Source organism: Chelmon rostratus, chromosome 11 (assembly GCF_017976325.1).
Source record: "Chelmon rostratus isolate fCheRos1 chromosome 11, fCheRos1.pri, whole genome shotgun sequence".
Lineage (NCBI taxonomy): Eukaryota > Metazoa > Chordata > Actinopteri > Chaetodontiformes > Chaetodontidae > Chelmon > Chelmon rostratus.
In genome coordinates, this window is record NC_055668.1 from 8,211,148 (window position 1) to 8,230,327 (window position 19,180).

At 44.2% G+C, this 19,180-nt stretch overlaps 2 protein-coding genes across 4 annotated transcripts in view; both read left to right on the plus strand.

Moving 5' to 3' along the window:
• Window positions 1-644: 644 nt before the first annotated feature.
• LOC121613965 (protein myomixer-like) lies at window positions 645-1,013 on the plus strand. The gene has a single exon (XM_041947705.1). It carries the CDS (start codon window positions 645-647, stop codon window positions 870-872), a length of 228 nt encoding a protein of 75 aa, XP_041803639.1. The 3' UTR covers window positions 873-1,013.
• LOC121613964 overlaps window positions 900-19,180 on the plus strand; it is a 29,161-nt gene continuing 10,880 nt past the window's right edge. Inside the window, exons 1-19 of one of the 3 annotated variants that reach the window (XM_041947702.1) lie at window positions 900-1,530; window positions 2,041-2,130; window positions 3,468-3,596; window positions 6,383-6,529; window positions 7,098-7,289; window positions 8,218-8,304; window positions 8,505-8,623; window positions 8,729-8,843; window positions 8,938-9,015; window positions 9,117-9,232; window positions 10,549-10,711; window positions 14,491-14,636; window positions 14,760-14,856; window positions 15,234-15,383; window positions 15,642-15,791; window positions 16,324-16,580; window positions 17,660-17,795; window positions 18,172-18,366; window positions 18,829-18,981. In XM_041947702.1, coding sequence (XP_041803636.1) covers window positions 1,030-1,530; window positions 2,041-2,130; window positions 3,468-3,596; window positions 6,383-6,529; window positions 7,098-7,289; window positions 8,218-8,304; window positions 8,505-8,623; window positions 8,729-8,843; window positions 8,938-9,015; window positions 9,117-9,232; window positions 10,549-10,711; window positions 14,491-14,636; window positions 14,760-14,856; window positions 15,234-15,383; window positions 15,642-15,791; window positions 16,324-16,580; window positions 17,660-17,795; window positions 18,172-18,366; window positions 18,829-18,981 — 3,021 coding nt within the window. In that variant the 5' untranslated portion in view covers window positions 900-1,029. The remainder of the gene's footprint in view (window positions 1,531-2,040; window positions 2,131-3,467; window positions 3,597-6,382; window positions 6,530-7,097; window positions 7,290-8,217; window positions 8,305-8,504; window positions 8,624-8,728; window positions 8,844-8,937; window positions 9,016-9,116; window positions 9,233-10,548; window positions 10,712-14,490; window positions 14,637-14,759; window positions 14,857-15,233; window positions 15,384-15,641; window positions 15,792-16,323; window positions 16,581-17,659; window positions 17,796-18,171; window positions 18,367-18,828; window positions 18,982-19,180) is intronic. The other 2 variants (XM_041947704.1, XM_041947703.1) reach the window with 2 other exon arrangements.

The window sequence follows — 19,180 nt, forward strand, 5'->3', positions numbered from 1 at the left end:
ACCTCCTCACACTTGTCATGCCAGCAGCTCTGAGGTTTAAGGAGCATAGAGTCAGGGGTGTTCTGTCCCATTCAGCTGAAGGCTTTGTGACAACTGCTGCTCGCTGACGGGGAAAGAGGAGGCTCGGAGCCGGGGAAAGCACTCTCACTCCTGGACAGACGGCGTTCACGTGAGCATCTGAAGCTCGGTCTCTCCTCAGAGCTTACCCTGGACTTTTTTTTTTTTGCTTTGAATTTTGGGAACAGAGCAGACGACCTCAGGGCTTCCACTGCTCCTCTGCACTTTCAGGTGGAGGTAAGGTAGAGGCAGCGTGGGTGTGTGTGGGTTTGTTTCAGCTGAGGATATTACCTCATAGAGGATAAGCTGTGATTGAAGAGGTCTGACAGAGGTCTCTCTCCCACTGACTCCATTATTCCTCGCCTCTTATCTGAGCAGATTTTCTGTTCGGGTTCAGAGGGGAAGTTTTGACAGCCAGGCTTTACAGCCCCCTCTCCGCTCTGTCGCTCCTGACAGAGAGAGAGAGAGAGAGAGAGAGAGAGAGAGAGGTGGTGACTTCATCCCCTCTCTTAACCAACCCTCCTCTTTCCCCCTCCTTTCCTGAGCTTTCTTTTTTCAGTTTTTTTTTCAGCGCACAGGCAGGCAGCATGCCAGCAGTCTTCATCTTGCTGCGGTCCCTGGTTATCAGGCTCCTCAGTAGCAGACTGGCAGGCTCAGTGGCACAGTTCCTCAGGAGAAGCCTCTCTACAGGCGCTGCCCACCTTGGCACGGCGCTGCGCCACGTCTGGGACCGCGTCCGATCCCAGGAGTCCAAGGAAGCCGTCCTGGGCTGTGTGTTGTGCATTCTCAACATGCACAAGAAGGTGGAGAACTGAGCTCTGCCTCCACTTTCTGTTCAACCCTCCACTTGCCTGCTGAACAGAGACCGGACAAGCAGAATTGGTGAGTGAGGAGAGTGTGCAAAGGAATGTGACAGACTTTTTTCAATGCCAATTTGGACTTCTATTTTGTTTTCCTAACTGGACACGGGCAATGTCTGAAAGCATAGTGAGGAAGGTCCAGCCCTTCACTATTGGGACGAGGCTGTCAGTCCCGGCTGTGCCAAAATGCCAGGAGTTTACACAGAGTTATCTGCAGAGCCAGAGTCTGGATAACTGCACCCTACAGCACAACCTGAACTCGCTCTACCTCGGCCGATCCCAGGTCTGTGCACGTGGCCCCTGTCTGGTCTCACCCATGGTCAAGCAGGCAGCCCCCCTGAAACACCAGCAGGAGGACATGGCAGCTGAGGACCACCTGAACCAGAACGTTGCCTCTCCCTCAGCTGTGTCCAGATCCATCAAGAAGATCACGATCTCCGGGAGTAAAGACAGATCGGAGAGCAAGGTGTCAGCCGGACCAGCGCAGCTGTCGATCGGGTCCACATCTGAAAACAACAATAACAACAACAACATCACCAGCAGCACATCAGACCCACATCTGCCGAGGATTGTAGGTGTGAGCTGTGAGAATAAGCCCAGCTCTCACTTCAAGGTACAGGACACACTTTACTGATGCAAATATGCAAATGTAATAACGAAGCAAATATAAATATCACACACATTCATAATTAATAACTAATAATTAAAATGCACTTTTTTAAATAAGATTTTTTAACTCAAAAATTTTCAAAGATATACAAAATATTTAAATTTAGGGTAAACTGACCTGAAAGTCGACATTAGTACAATTTTTCAACATCCAGTGCAAATATTTATAAGAACCAAAACGGGTTTTCATTGTGTTCGTTATTAACTAAATTTGTTTTCTTATTTTTGAGGTTATAAAACAACGCCTTTATGAAATATAGTTTGACAAATGTATCGCAACAGCGTGTGAAGTGTTATAGTCATCACAGAGAACCGGTCGATATTTGTTTTAACGAGCTTCAATGTTAAACGTCTGCTCCCTGCCACAGTTATCTTCCGTCCTGTCCAGCTTGTCCAACTCATTCACGGCTTGTTTCCAGCACTACCGGCTGCTCATTTCATGTGAATGTTTTAGGTTTTACTCAGAAAAGACAGCAGCGATGAATTACAGCCCACGCAGGAACAAAGCAGGGGGGAACTGAGCGGAGACAAGTCCGTCCAGCAGGTAAGATGCTAGCTTAGCTGCTAAGTTAAACGCAACAAAGAAGTTAGCTAACCTAGCTAACTAGCTGGAGAGCAAGTTTCAGTTAACGTACGTTGAGTTTATGAGTATTATTTCAGCCTAAAGCCTAATTTTCTGATAATGGGTGTGTTGCCCATCTTCATTCAGGCTGTAGGAGTACAGTTGTTTTGTTGTGGGGCAGTGGGGTCTTTAAAGGCAGCTGTGGAGTTGATGAATCTCTTGGCGTTTAGGAAGTGAAGTCATGAGCCGTGTTCGCCAGACTTAAACGCTTTATGATATTAAACATTTGGAGCAAAGCTACACAGAGGTGGAAAACGAGTTATGGGGCAATGTGTCTTTGAACGCCATACAAATGGCTGCTTGTTTCCTCCTGTTTGCCTGCAAATTTCTAAAGAAAGTGTCTGCGGAAGAGAAATAGCTGAAGTATATTGTAGGATATTGTTTAAAGTCAATGGGCTGTTGGATTTGGCCTGTTTCTTGTTGAAGTCACCAGTGTGTGTTGTGGATGAGGTGCTCTGTTACAGCAGAGCCTGCTGAGGCAGGGCTCACTGGAAAACATGAGGTCAGGGAAGATGTTAACAAAAGAAAAGGCTTGCTGAAGGCCTCATGGAGGCTGCTTATAATAACACACTGACGCAGCAATGGCCTAATTTCTCCTCTTAGGACGACAAAACTACGGCATGACCTCTTATTCTGCAACCACTGCAATACATTGCTTTTCCTCCTCTCATGTATTATTCATGCAAATGGGCAAAAATGCCTTGTGCCTGTGAGAAGGTGGTGGTGCCTTTACCTGTTCAGGTATGAGAGGCTGAACATGATCTACCAAAGTCCTTTAAAGGTGATATGTTTACATGTGAGGCTGACAGTAAAAAAACGTCAGACATTCAAGGATCCGTCCGTTCCTGCTTCCTTCGTGTGCCCAGATGTTTCCTGACTGGAGAGCAGCAGGAACGCTCATCCATTAGTGAGGTTGTGCCAGTCGAGTTCATTTCATCTCTCGTAGTGCTGACAGTAGGTTTTTGTTAAGAGGGACCTTGGGGCCGGTCTGACAAAGGTTGTGTAATGTCTCTTCATGGTAAAAAAAAACAAACAAAAAAAACAAAAAAGAAAAAGCTGTTATCAACATGAATGGACGGTAAAACATCCCCTCATTGTGCGGTGATTATAGCTGGAGAGCTGTGCCTCCTAATTAGAGGTTTTATTAGAGGCAAGCATCATCTGGTGTTCAGGTTTTACTTCATTAAAAAGTCTAATGTCGCAGTCAAGCAGGCATCATGATTTCAACACTGTCTTGTCTGTGCTGTGTGCTCACCCAGATTTCAGTGCCTGTATCGCAGAGGAAGGAAAGTCATCCACACACACAGAATGAAGCATCTGCAGCTGTTACATCCCAGAGTGACTGCTTCACTCAGCGCACCTCGCTCTTCAACAAGGAAGCGCTGCAGGTAAAACGTAGCATTCACACACAATCTGAACATTATCAATATTAACAGGCTGGTCTGTCAGGGGATTCCTGCTCATGAAAAAGCTGCACTTTCCTCCTGCCTTTCTGTGTTCCCTCATACACTTGGAAACTAATAAAATGTTTGAGGAGGGTGCGCTTTTTCCACTCCAATTTTGCAGAATATATGCAGTTGCAGTTGTTTTAAATCATTTTAAAATGAACTCACAGTAAGTAACTTATCAGAATCTCGCCGCTGATGTAAAAAAATGCTAAATGAAAAGAAGCTGGAGCGGAGGCATATCTGAAAAGCAATGAGTTACGCTGTTGTGATGAAGTCACAGTGAAAGCTGCCTGTCGCATGACCCTCTGAGGAAGAACAAAATATGTACTGGTTCTTATTTTGTCTCGAGAACTGTATGAGCTGTGTTCAGCTGAGGGAAGAGAGGGAGGGGAAACCGCCACAAGTGAAGCAATTATTTAGGGATGAGATCATTGTTTGGCTCCATCTCTTCACGCCTATGGCCCAGCGAGGCTCAGCCAAGCAGCACAACTGGTTGTGTTATCTCATCGCTGCGTCCAGCCCGTTGTACAAGGACATTTTTCAGCGAGTTCGGCTGAGGGACATTTTGTCCAGCAGTTGGCTTTGTCATCAGACCTCTGTTGAGCAACCGTCCAAGTGATAGGCTGCTTACTTCCAGTAATAAGAAATTCATTTTGGATGTGTCAGCTGAAGAAAACGCATGATGTATGTATGTGTTGAAAACAGCTCTGTAGCACGTCGTTAATGTTAACAAGCTTAGCAGCCCCTTTGCTCTTAAGTGGGGCTTGCGTATCTGTTGCTTTTGGAGGAAACAGCCTTTTGTACTTTAATTTAATTTGAAAATGCTCTTTAAATAGCCAGTGGTTTTGGTGCCTTGGAGCCCTGCTTGTTTTACAGGGATTTGGTTGACTGCTATCGCTGATGAAAATGTGTTATTACAGTATTACATTGCTGTGGAAGTGGAAGTGAGCGCTCCAGCGAGAGACTTTTAAAAGCCCCCAATGTTTCGAGCTAGGAGAGCAAAGCAGGTCACCACATGGAGAAGCACGGCTTCGTTGAGGGCCATCTGTCTCCGAGGCTGCTCTGCAAAACATCTCGCCTTTCACCCTCTCATTTCCATGATAGAGAAAGTCGAGAAAACTTCCACTCCCATTGTCTTGTCAGGGCCAAGTTGCATTATTAGAGAGGCAAAAAAATGGGCTTGTTGGTAAACATTTTATAAAGTGTAAAGACGTGCACACTCTGTCCTTGTTTTTTTTTTAGTTGAAATACTAAAATGTGTTCCTTTGAAGCTTGAAGAAATGAAAAGCAGACTGAAAAACAGTGGTTTCTGCTTACACATTACAACCACCAAACACAGAGCTTATTTTAAAATATGTTCTGTGCTGACTGCTGTGTTGTTTTCCTGTGTAGCCACAGATTTTTCACCAAAAAAATCTGAGGCAGTGACACAGACTGAACTGCATTCATTAGCCATCTATTCTTCGTTGCTAGACTAAGGCCTCACTGTACATTTTGATAAACACACAATTGTTGTGGAGAGCAGACAGGAAGAAACAAGGGAATCATAGACTTCCTGTGTGAGGTCATTATAGTACCATGGGAGCCAGTGTGAGGAGATAGGGGCAGGCCTGTTTTGTCAAGCTCTTTTCCTTCTGTTCAACCCAGAAATACCTCCGCTGCACCGGGGGCCTTGTAAAGTTGATGACCTGCCTCTCTGAGGAGAAGTGACATCACATTTTGATCTTGAGCAAAGAGTTGTTTATACGTCTTGATGTTTTATTGAGTCAAAAGAGGGCTTGCTCTAGAGTCTATTATTCATTGTCCGCCATGCTAATTTTTTTTGGGAAATAATGCTTTGATGTGATGGTATAAAGACTTATTTGTGTGCTTAACTGTTACTTGACATTCTGCAGAGTGCACAAAAGCAACACTGTGAAAAATAAAGTTCTGCTGTTCATCATTTGTTAGACTCATTTAGGATCAGAAGCGGAAGAACCTGAGTTGACGCATTCGTCCATTTGGTTATTGTGACTCGGGTGGGTCACTGACTTCCATGCTGGGTTCCTTGCCGAAAACAAACATGTACTTTCCAACACATTTCTGACTTTGACCACCTGGTCCGCAGTTCTCACTCCATACAAATGTTGCCAGAAAAGGCAGCTCTGCAAGACAAAGCCTTATGCAGGCTTTGGAGTCCAGGCACTTGCCAAGAGAAACTTCTGCTCTGCATAACATGACACAGGAGAACAAAGGGCCGTTCTTGATGTGTCTGAGGCTCCGTGTTACTCTTAGTCAGGGAGAAAATTTAGCCTGTTTGCCTTCTCGGTCAGCAGAAATAAGACCTTCTCAACACCGTGACTACCACTTTGTTGAGTGTACTGTCATATGTCATATCTGTCATATGTGGCACGAGCAATGTTTCCACATCATTTTCAGCATCATTACACTTTTTAGGGCAGAAGAAAACGTACACAATTAAACTATGCATGAATCAGTTATTTTCACAGATTGTTCCTCAGAAGTCATGCACTTCTCATGAGTTCTAGTTTTACAGGCTTAGTCAAATAACACTGTGGATATAACATTTATGTGTAATGAATCAATGCTTCCTAAAGCAGATACATTCTCAATGTAAAATAACTGTGGCATATCCTGGGATGCTGAATCAGGTCCATAAACACACACAAATGGTCCACTATGATATGCACAGTTTTCATCTTTTTTGTCTGTGTATCTGTTTGTAGGCAGAGGCCTGGATCAAAGGCAAGCTGCAGGATTTGAAGGATGGATGTAATATTCAGCGCTGCCCCCTGCAGGACTGGGAGGAAGCCTCGCAGACACTTCAGAGAGACCTCAAAGACTTTGAGAACACCCTGATTCAACTCAACCAGGTAACAGAATGATTCAACGCGTGGTGCGACCCTAACTGAAATGTCACCAAGTTGCCAGGTCACAGGAACCGACGTGCAAAATGAAATGTTTACTTTAACTTTTGAACAGGTAATGGAGATCTCAATGTAACCATTAATCACTGTCTTTGGTGCTTAAAGAGTCTGTCAGATCACGTAACACATAACATAATGGTCTTGCATGCATTTCCAGTCCACCAGAGAGAAAAGCAGACCCTCAGTGTTCCAGATGGCTCTGTCAAGCCAGTTTATACTTTCTCCCTCTGGACAAAATGTTTGGAAATGTTACATTGCTGATAATTAACCTCCCCTGACACTCAGACAGCCCAGGAAGGGCAGAAGCAGAACCAGGAGATTTTTCAAGGCTATGTCCAAGAAATTAATGGCAGTTTTCCAACATTTACTGTATGAAGCTGGCTGGCACATAAGCAAGACTCTGACAAACCTGCGTTGTCAAATATACTCAGCCACTGTTCTATGTTAGTCTGCCGCCCCATCTGTGCTACTTCTAAAATGAACAATGACTTTATGTTCCTTTCTGTTTCAAAAGATGGGTGAGCAGTTGATCTGCAAGCTGAACCCCACCTCTGACCTGGTGAAGAAGCAGCTCAGCCACCTCAGGGACCAGTGGCAGACCCTGAAACAGACGGCTGCAAATCAGACGAGGGCCCTGGGTGGAGCCAAAAACCTGCAGGAGTTCAACAAGAAAGTGGACAAGCTGGAGGCATGGATTAAAGAGAAAGTAATAAAAGCATTCTTCTCATTTTCTGTTGCTATGCGCAGAGGGAGGGCTAATTTTTACCCCTTTTGTCATCCTTTTCTGAGCCAATTTTATTGAACTATTGAGTCAAACATTTGCATTTTTTATAATATCGGTTGTTTGCTGGCAATTTGAGCAGTTTGGGATTTTATTTTATAGCTGATTGCATGATGCTAGACATTTCAAATTTGATATTAATATTAAACAGGATGAGTACTTCAAATTAGAACATGGATACTATAAGTTTTGTGCACCTTCATTTAAATTTCACGCCTGAGCCCTGATCATATTTCTGATCTCATTTCACATTTCTTCCTCTCCTTTACCCATGTATCTGAACAGAAAACAGAAAAGCCATCAAGCTGTCCGACTAGAACAATTAACACCAGAAACAGTTGGCCCAGAGGCGAATATGAGTGGACAGACAGCTCTAATCAACAGCTGTCAAGATAACTGGCACAAAAAACAGCACTCACTAATACAGGAAATTAGCTCAGTATCCTGAAGACATCTCTTGTTTGTATATATTCACCGGTGTAAAACATCTGCCTGTCATTATCAAAAAGCTTTTCAGGCCTGTGTTTATCTCTCTGTCCATGTCCATGTCTGGCACAAGGGAAGTGGTGATTGATAATGGACATGTGGGAATGTAATGGAGGATGTTGCTTATGAAGTCTATAAAACATCCATCCCCAGAGGATACGGTATTCTCCATTTACTTCCACTCATCCTTTCCTCTGTGCATTAGTATCAAGTTCAAAGTTCCTCTCCTAACGCTGACGGCTACTTCTGTTCAGCATCTTCCATGGTAGCAGGGCGAGTGTGGTTTAATCCTGCAGCGTCTGAAAAGAAATAATGGTTGGTCTCCTAACAAATTAGAGCTATAAACACTGACTTTTATGTGTCCCAGCAGGAAGAGGAGCAGTCTCTGGTGAATGTCCTGGAGGAAAATGTTGACAAAATGCAGCTGACTAGGAGAATTTTAGATCTGAAACAGGTAAGATTAAAAACATTATAAATGCTAATCGACATCCATGTGGTAAAAATATGCACATTCCGAAACGTCAATGGTTTATGTTACGATTTTGTTGAGATTTCACAGCCATTTATCTATGGCTGACTGTAATTTGTCTTCTACAGTCTATGGCAAAGACAGCTGAGGTCATAGTTGGATTGTGTTCCCCTGTTTCACTGCAGGATGAGCAGCTCCACAGAAACCTCCACGAGGAGATCAACCACTTGGCCCTGAAACTGGAGAAACAAGGGAGGACAGATGGCAAAAACATCTCCAGCAGGAGGAAACACATCAATAAAATGTACACTTTGTCCCTTAAGTTGAACCTGTGTGCTGCACAACACATCTTCAATCTAGAGAGAAATTTAGGACTGAACTTATTTGCTCTGTCTTCTGCTGTGTGTAGGTGGCTGAGGGTCCAGTCTCATCTGAAAAACTACCATGAAAACCTTCAGCTGGCACTGGAGGTGTCCTCGTTTTACCAGCAGGCGGATAATACGTTGTTTGCTATTAGTAACATGGTACAATAAGCTGGGTGGCTGAATTGTTTTATTTTCTACTCCGATCTGAGATTCAGAAATACCCACGTTTACTGTTATGTGTCTTCTCTTTCAGAGGGAAAGCATATCTGCGTGCCAAGAGCTGGACAGCTTCGGAGATAGAGAAATACGTGACATCGCCAGCCAAATCATGGTAGGAAACATCTTTTCACTCGAAGCAGCGCGGCTCGATCTGATCCTGAAAGTGTGTTGCAGAAGCCTTCTCTACCTAACCTACAGGCCTGTGTGTGGTAGATGCTAGATGTGAGCGTGTCCCAGCTGTCTAATCTCCATCCTGCCCTGGCTGCTGGCGTCACACAGAAGCAGAGTGAAGTGAAGGACTGCTGGGCGCTTCTTCAGAAGGTTTTCAGGTAAGACAGCAGGCCAAGGATAGCATCGACAGCTCTGGTGGCCCTGTGAATATACATGCGCCATTTCACCCAGTAATTGGTCCTCGCAGGTTTCCACTGAGCTGGAACTGTATTTTTCTGCATTTACTCGTCTGGTACCCTACATTAAAAGTCAGCACTGGCAAAAACCTGGAGGACGTTTTCCAAATGAAAATGAGCTTTGTATAAAGACTTGTCTCTCCCTCTTGATTAGACTTGTTTAATTTGGGTTTCAATCAGTGAAAAATCATTGGCATAGTTAAGAATATGTCTGTCTGGATGCTTGGAGACCAACTACCACACACAGCATCACTCACCACCCTCTTTTTGGTTTATAATATTCAGTTTTCTGCGCTGCTTTGGAAGTGACCATGTGTTTGATTACTGTACTAGTTGAATAATGTCTTGGCTTACTGGGTCAATTTGGCAGGAGGGTTTGCTCTTGCTATTAAAATCCTGCCGTCACCTTGAATAGTCTGCTGAATCTAAGATAAAAGCATGTTTACAAGAATATTTTGTTATTTTTATGGCATTTGTAAAACAAGTTTATTGTTACTTTAATAGCCAACAATAAGAATCCAGACTTGTACATTCTTAGACTTTATTCAGACTATCTGAAGCAAAATCTACTTAAAGAGTTCAGCCAAATTTTGGTGCTGTGGTAAAATATAAGAAATTATATATTGATTGTGCACCAGGGCCCATACTGAAGTGTTGATGGTGGTTACAGCCCTACAGCATGTGTAGCCAAACATGTGGGAGTCTTTGGAATAATGTCCAAAAATGTAAAGGGTCACCTTCTGAGAAGCATCAGATCAGACATCTTGATTTTTCTTGTATGAAAGTGGAAAATTTGAGGTGATATTGGCATTAGAGAAAAGGTGAGGGGGTAATCAGTCATCAATTATTAAAATCATTTTGGATCATTCCATTCATTATCAGTGGATATCATTGCAATACTTATACTCTACCTGGGCAAAAATTATTGAACATTTTCCATTTTTATAATAATAAATGCAGTGAAGAATAACTCAAAGTCTGCAGTTCTGACATCCATGTCCAACAGCTCCAGCTTTCCAAATATTTCTCAGGCTGAGAGGCTCTCAAGTCGGGGGCCTATGTTTAGATCCAAATATTACATCATCTGTTCTGTCTTATCAGCTGTGTTTCATAGCTATTTAAACTAAATAACACAAACACTGGTAGGAAGCCACAGAGCCATACTTGGAGTTCATTGCGGGTCTCAGAAAGATCTGCTGTCTGCACCACAGTAACCTCCCACTCTGCTCGCCCCGCAGGAGTGACAGGACCACACTCTCTCCCACTGGCTCCACTTTCACCAGGGAAGATGCTGACCCCTTGACACCAGCCCGAGAACCCCATTGCAACGTGGGAACGGAGACACAAAGGATCATGGGAAAGGAGGTGAAGGAGGAGCAGAATCGTATGAAAGGCTGCGTGGTAAGTAGCTTCGGTGTTTCATTGCATTCCCGGAGAAACTGCTCCATGGCTCTCGGCTGGGAGAGAACAACGGCATCAGTTCGGGCAAAACATGAGCTCAGCCTCTTCCAGTCCTGCGACTTCTGTGGCTGCACAAAGTGACGCACGTTGTTCTTTGGAAAATGCCTGATTTACAATTTAAGCAGGTTTTTTCCTAAATAACTGTGTTTTTGGAGTGTGTCAGATGTGCTGTAGAGCAGTGGGTTCTGGCCTTGGCACCCAGTGCACTGCTGGTTTTCCATCCTACCAGCTAGTTAGTTGCACTTAATAACATCATCTGATGTTTCAGTTGTGGGAAACCCCTCGATAAGATGGCCGGGATGAATGCCAGCCTGGCTTTAAAACTCAGTGCTGTAGAGGACAGAGCAACATGTAACTTTGCCCTCTGTTTCCGTGCCAGTCCTCTCATCTCCTGACAAGAACCTCAGTCTGCAAATGTTATGAATATTGCCCTGTAGGAGTCACAGGAAGAGCTTTTAGAGGTGTTATTTACGCTGGCACAAGAATTCCATAAGTTTCCATGAAAAATGTCAAGCCGTGACTGTACAACATGGTTGAATGATGGGCCAGAGCAAATAAGTCTTTCCCTCCGACCCAAAATCACTTTATGGTAGAATAATATCTTGGCTTTCAAGTGTTCCAACAACAGTACACAGTCATTGGATTAATTACTATATTACTAGATGGTCTGTGGGTCAGGCTGGGGTGAGTGGATAATCTGCGGAGCATGTGGATTCCTCAGACACAACATTCCTCAATTTGGAGGCCTACCAGCACTTTATTGAACACGTGGGTGCTCCTATAGTAACCCCGCTGCCCATAAACCTACAAGGAAATACTGTTAGCCTCTTTTGGAGGAGGAGGTAACCAGAGACATAAGTGTGTGGTATGTTAAAAACCAGTAATTATGTGTATATTTAGTCTTTTAAGTTAGCACATTAAACCTCTTTACAATCCGTAAGTGAATGCACAGTGGCTATTTGTGTTCAGCCCAGGTATCCCATAATGCATTGCTCCTCTCCTCTTGTTGACCCTAAGCACTTGTTAAGTCCCTACCGAGCCTCTGGCTTCGTTTTGCCCAGTGTGAAAGTGCCCAGATGCTCGAGGAGAGAAAACTTCACTCTTTCCATTCTGGTTCCGTTTATTTCCCTCCTCATGTTTTTAGGTTCTTACTGGCCCTGCGACCCCGCCACCTGTGACAGGAGCCCGTCAGGCCAGCAAGCCAAGCTCAGTTGTTTCTCTCAAAGGCCCTACGCTCGTTGGCATGGCCATCCTGAGCCCTTTCACTGCAGTTTGTTGTGTTTATTGCACTGGGAGCTGGGAGTTACCTGGGTGCACTGTCTGTGGGAGCTCCACTCGTTACTCTTTATGGAAGGATTATTAAGACACACTCCAAACAATACCCTGGAGCCCAAAGGGCAAATTCAATGCCTGGCTCAACCACCAGTTGAACAGTAAAAGTAATTTGTCACATGCTTTTGTGGTGCTTTAACGCCAGCTCCCGGGTGTACTGAATTGATTACAGTGTTGGTAAGGGTATGAGACGCAGCTGCACAGGCCTGTGGGCTGATAGTGACTCTTAGGCATTTGCATATGTGCAGTAGGAAGCACTTTCAGTGAATCTACCAACATATACACTGTCTTTCTCGCAGTTTCTCTCTTTCTGCTGCAATTTGACTCAGTGGATTAAACGGAACTGTAAAGGTGTTAGTGTCTGTATGTGTACGGGTACATGCATTGTGAAGTATACGTCCATTTCTGTGTCAGCAGTGGTATGGTTTCTTGTTGCTGGAGGTAAACATGGCTAGCGTCTGTTTCTCTGGTTAATTGTAGCCAGATGCTGGGGCTGTGGACCAGATGGGCTTGGTGCTAAGTGATAGTTCTTGGCTGACATCACTTCAGAGCACATTGCAGAAAGACACACAGGGGAAGAGGTGATCAGTAGAAAACAGATAAGAATCAACAGTACCCAGATAGGGAGAAGTATGCTGCAATAGGAGATGAGTGGATGAGGCCTAAAAATACAGAATACCACTGAATATGACATAACAAATCATTAAATGGCTTTTCTTTTTTTTTCTCGCTGTGGATGACTTTTTTCTTCTCATGGCAGAGTGGGATGTTGATTGCACCACAGGAGTTGTTGACAGCGGAGGATGAAGGACAAAAGCAAATATCTGAGGAGGAGATGTCAGTGATGATTATCAGCCCTGTCAAATGAATCACAGTAGTTTGTTAGTTCTACAGCTTTAGCACATAAATGGGCTGATAATGTGCCTCTATGAATCTCAGAATGGCCTATAAAATGACTGGCATGTTATTAAATGATGTTAGACCCCTTCAATTTACTGCATCTCTCGCATAATTTTGGAGGCGACACTTTTGTCCAGCTCTCTGACTCACTTCTTCTATAAGCCCAGTCAGAAAATAATGTGGTTAAATTAAAGCTACTCCATAAAACACTATTATTAATGGCTGTTCTGTGCTTTTTGGCTGTCGTGTCAGTTCAGCATTTCTGATTTTTCAACGTGAAAGCATTGACAGATGCGTATTGGCCTCGCTGATTAATATGGGGACCTCACTTGTGTCAGTGCTGTTTTTTGCTAGCATATGTAAAAGACATTAGGTTATATAGAACAATTAACACAGCATGGTCTGCATTATTCATACAGTTGGACAGAGAAATGTCAGAATAAGAGTTTTACTAAATTTAGTTAATTTAATTATTTCATATTTATGCCAGTTTTGGTAAGCAAAGCAAGTAAAATGTTATTTCTGTAGCACTGTAGCACAAAATTATACTAATATTAGTTGTAAAATTTGAAGAACAACATATGAATAAATAACGGCTCTAAGTATTGTACATGCATTCTTGCATTGGGTCTGTTGGATTCTGGCCTTTTACAATACCAGCTATCAGGATATCCCACTGTGTTCTCTGTAATAGTCCAGATACACGTAGCTCTCATTGGAAACCCTGCTGCAGAGTCCTTTGGCCAACCTTTAAAGCACTCAGATGGTTGTAAAAGAGGCTTAGTGGCTGTTGACGTCTTTAATATATTTCTGCACATAGACAAGGTCTATAGCTCTGGCGTTGACCTCGCTAAAAACTCTGCTGCATAGTTCTAAACAGAGCCAGAGTGGACGGCCATGGAAATCAGTATGTAAGGCTAAAAAAAACACTGCTGCTATTTAATGAGAGTTGGGCACAGGGGATTCAAAAAATGGGTCGTATTTCCAACTGCAATGGCTCTTTTTAGTCATCAGAGTGGTATAGCACATGTTGGCATCCCTGTTAGACTTAATGTGTTCATTCAGAAAGCAATTATAATTTATGTAAACTTTCGCTACCATCTTTAGGATTTTTATGACAAACTTTGATGCTGTCAAACAGAAATAGCTTGTATCTTTAGCATGGTCTGGGTTATTTCACTGAGGATAGCCAACCTTTGTATGAAAGTATGCTTTGTGTCATTTACAGGAGAAACTTTACTCTGGGCAGCTGTACGTGTTGCCCAGCCACATTGTAACATTGACATTAGCAGGGAGCTACAGCAATACCTCATTGTCTCGTGATTGCTCAGTGCGTACAATCCTCCATTCGAGATGTTTATGAGATGTTTATCCAGTCAACATTTATCTGGTGGATGGCTGACATAAAAGGCAAAACATTACTCACACTGTCACTGTTGCTGATCTTTTAGATTTTCTGACAGAGACTTATGCTCTTTTGTCCACAGAGCACTATTGAATGTGGGGTTGGTAGGAGGACACCGGGCAACCAAAGCCAAGAGCGGCAATCAGTGAACCACACCTCATCACCCATGGGAGACCGCCCTGCCTGTGCAAATGATGTCATCGTCAGACATCTATTGAAGGGGGAAAGGTGACATTTCAGCCTGGCTTCTCCCCCTCTCTTTCTCTCTCTCCCTCTCTCTCTGTGACTTACATAATGAGAGGTCTTTATGTAAGTCATAATTGGAGTCACATGTCTGTGTTTTCTTTGCAGCAGGAAGCCCAGAACGGAGCCCAAGCTTGCCACCGCCCCACGAGGCCACCCACAGCTTCACATACAGCTCCAGAAGTTCACCGTCTCTGCTGACAAGGTGACTTGACCCCTGCCAGGCACACCAAAAATCACCTTACTAAACTGTCCGTATGCTCTGCACAAGTGGATCGTCTTGAGCAAAATCCTCTGACCTCAGAATTCATTGCTGTGAATTGTCAAGTCAGCAGTGCAGTTTTTGCACTATTACACCCTTTTCTTGTAACCAGCCACAGACGTTATGTCACATTTTTAAATGAGACAAATTTGTCAAGCATTCAAGTATGACATTGTGCTGACTTGTGTGCTACTGTTCTCTCATTTAACAAATGTTAAAGTTTCATTTTATTCAACATCAGCTGTATCCTAGTCACTGTTCTTCCTGTTTACTGTTCATCTCTTTAACCCTTTCCTTGTTTGCTCTCCTGTCCTTCTCAGACTTTGTCCTGGCTGAAGGAGAATGTGTCCATGGCCACACAAGTGTGTTCAATAGCCACCTTTGAGGGGCTGGAGGCAGCCAGGAGGTGTCAACACTCTCTGGAACAAGAAATCCTCACCAACAGGGCCAGGATAGAGGTCGTCAAAAGAGTAAGCCAAGGCACACTGTCATATTCACAGTTTGTCTTAAAACACAAGCACTGGATGAATGCCTTGAATGAAAATATCCCTGACATTTTGCAAACCGGGCCCCTCGACAGGCCTGGAATGTGTGTTCAGCAAATAACGAGCTGACATTTCATCTGAGACAGCTTTAGTTACCCAAAACTTCAGATTAGGTCTATATTTCGTAACATAAACAGCCCATAGTCATCACATACCCTCATCAGTTGAACACTGCTTCCTCAGGAGGGCCGGGGGCTGGTCCGAGCACAGCATCCAGGCAGCGCCAAGATTGAGGAGTTCCTCGGCCAGCTGGAGGTCCTGTGGGAAGAGCTGCGGAGGAGGCACCAGAGGAACGCCGTGTTTCTGCAGGCCTCAGAGGAGCTGGGCTTTAGGGTGAGATTCATAAAATGTCTCACAGCAGGCACTCCTCTTGAGTCATACAGAGGCAAGGTACTTACCTCTGAAGTTATAGGGGAAATTTATGGTTATGACAGATGATTCTGGATCAGTTCTCTCATTTTGAGGAGCTTTATGCTGGCCGAGAGCCTGGCCAGTTCACATATACTCATGGTTAGAAGCTCATTTACTTTCATCTTTACCACCTTAATTGGAAGAGTCTGCAAGGTATATCCCCAAAAATTTATGAGAGCTAATCCAAGGGATATAAATTGCATTGCCATATAATTTGATTATGGGATGGAAAGAGGCTGCAAATCCACCCAGATTGATGACTTCGTTGGAAAGCATGAGTCTTTTATGACAAAAGATATAGGTCAGAGCATGTCTGCTTCCATGAGCTAAACCTATTATTGTCTTCTTTGTACAATGCATTACCTCTGGTTGTTTTCGCTATGCACTAAATCACTTGCAAATCACAGCAGCACAACCTCTACATCACTAGTCTTTCTGCCTCTCTACTGTATAGGTTGTAAAAGTGCTCCAGGCCTTGGGCAGCCTGGAGGCCTGGCTGGAGTCTGTGGAGCTCTCCATGAAGGAATCTGCTCTAGCCGGTGACCCTGAAACAATGAGCATGGCTGAGAGGGAGAGCTGTCTGCTGGAGAAAGAGGTGGCAGCACGCAGCTTGGAGCTTAGTGCTCTGAGGCAGGAGGTGGACCGCCTCCATGGCCACAGTCACCCCCACACACGAGGCCTGCCGGCGCGCATTGAGGAAGTGGAAAGAAAGTGAGTCTTTCAGAGGAGGAAAGGGAGAGGTCAGGGGTATCCCCCTGATGTCTGTCATCATGGAAGACTTGTGTTGTGGATCTGAACAATCAGACTCTGGTGGTTTCAGTCGTCACTGTGGTCAGGAAATAAAGTAAGAATTTTGTCAGTGTTTCCAAGAGGTCACAGGTTTGGCCTCGCCATGTCTGCAGTCCAACATGGAAGAGTTTATTCATAAAATCCCATGTTCTTATTTAAGACAAACAATTTCACCCCATAAAAACCACAAAAATATATATCAATAGATCCCACATGTTGCCCTTTTTTTCTTAAAGTGGGCAAAAATACTCTCCATGTGCTCATTCATTGCAAGGCTTTAGTTTATTAATTTATGATTAATGTAGCACTTAGCGAGGTCTACCCCACAGTCCTGACATGCACTTCACCCACAGCTTGTCAGAGTGTGTCAGAGTCACCCATTCCATGTTTGCAAGATGACGCCCCTCTCATTTGTTGGACCTCAAAGGACAAGTTGTTGCCACAGACTCTCGCTAAAAACCTTATGGTGTTGGCTGGTTCACTGGACGTACCTGTGTCTAAAAACACAAGTTCAGACTCTGTAAAGAACACAGAGTTGACCAAAGAAAATAAAGAAACGGAAAGGGCTCAGTTTAAGTGTTTCCAGGGTGGGGGTGTTAGATTCTGTGGGGATGGACACTTGTGCAGTCTGAGGAACCATTGATGAAGCTAGAGGCTCTCTAAGCAGCTGTAAGACAGTTGGGATGATGTCATTATTTAACGCTACGTACAAGCAACTTAAGGCTCATTTATTCTGGAAAAAATACCCTTTGAAATTGCTCCGGTTACCATCTCAAGTATAAACTCTGCACAGACAGGGTACCTCCATGCCCTGAAGTACAGGATGTGTTTATATGACACATGATATATGATTACACAAACGGGATGGTGACATGCACTCAGTATGCTGCTTGCGGTCTGTGTAATGTGGTTCTGCTGAAGGATGCAGGCATATATCTGTGGCTGTGGGTTACAGTTAAGGTGTAGCTGCTTAAAAACATTCCTGCGTGTGTGTTTCCCAGGTACCATCGTGTCCAAAGTGCCCTGACCCAGCAGAACTCAGAGCTGCAGGACACGCGAATGCTGACTGAGTTCCTGGAGCGTGTGGAGCTGGAGGAGAGCCAGGAGCTCAGCGGTGGTCAGTACAGTCTGGGCCAGGTGAGAAGCTGTGCACCAAAAGTGCCATTTAAAGTTTAAATAATAATAATAATATATAATAAATTTAAAACATTTATTTTCTCATTCAGCCAAATGGTTTGGTTTTGAGTTATTCATCTGTGAAATGTCTGCCATCAACCCAATGTAATGAAGGTGAATGTAATTCATGATGCTCAAAGTTTTGAAAATGATATTCTTGAAATTCAGCAGCATTGTGTCCTTGCAAAAGCAATCTTTGCCACTCTAAATAATCCTCAGAAATCTCAGTGATGAATATCTCAAAACTACACACAAAAGCACACACACCCTGTGTGGGCTCAGATCTTTCTCAGTGATACTGGACTCATCTGATAACAGCTCTCTCTGTAACTAACAGCCTCTTCACAGTGGGATTTCCTCAGCTCCTACATTGCTGGGACTCCAAAGCAGTGGCGGCAGTGAGCCCCTGATAGAAAGCATGGGGGACCCGGTGGAGGAACTACGAGAGGCAGTAGAGATGCTGAATGACACTGCTCGGGAAAGAGGCCGATCACAGAGCCACGACCAGGCCATCCAGGAGCTGCTGAGCAAGGTAAGGAGAGGGGAGTCACTTTCTCTCTAGGCAGTGGGTGTACATGAGAGCTCTAGCTTTTGTTCATTAGATGGTTGCTGCAGAGTTTGTTAAGTTATGATGATCTTAGATGATGCTGAATGCCCCCCCCCCCCACACACTTTTGTCACAAACAGCTGCACAAACCAATAGAGCCACATCTGGTTTCCTTTTGTGTGTGGCTGTGTACTTTAATAGGCCCCAAATGAGCCACCACTCCTCCTTGCATGAGTGCTTTTGCATTAATTCGATTTATTCTTGGTAAAAAAAAAAAAAAAGCACGTATCAAAATAGCACACACACACACCCAGAGGGGACTCCATGACACCATTTTTAAACACTAATTTGCAATGTGGCTCTCATTGGAAAACAAATGATACACAGTGAAGTATAATGACTTAATGACATCCTACGAGTGCTCATGATGACTTTGTGCCTGGAAAGCACGCCAGCCTGGCGGTGCGCGTGGAGGAGTGCTTGAGCTGCAGCAAGGAGCTGAGCCTGGACATCCTGGAGAAGGAGACAGACATGGCCGTCCAGTGTGAGCCAGACCGCTGCGGCCTAGAGGCTCTGCAGGAGAGGCAGGACCACCTGGAGGTGAGAGGAAGATTCCAGCACATGTTGTGATTATGGTGTAAACATTTAAAATGAGTCATTGGTGCCAACACGATCCAGTCTTTCATCACATTGACTTTGGATTATGGACCTTTGCTGGGTGTAATGAAAAAGGGGAAGCCCCCCTTCTCTTTCCCGCACTCACCTCCAACACATTGTTCCACAGTCTGTTTCCTGTTGT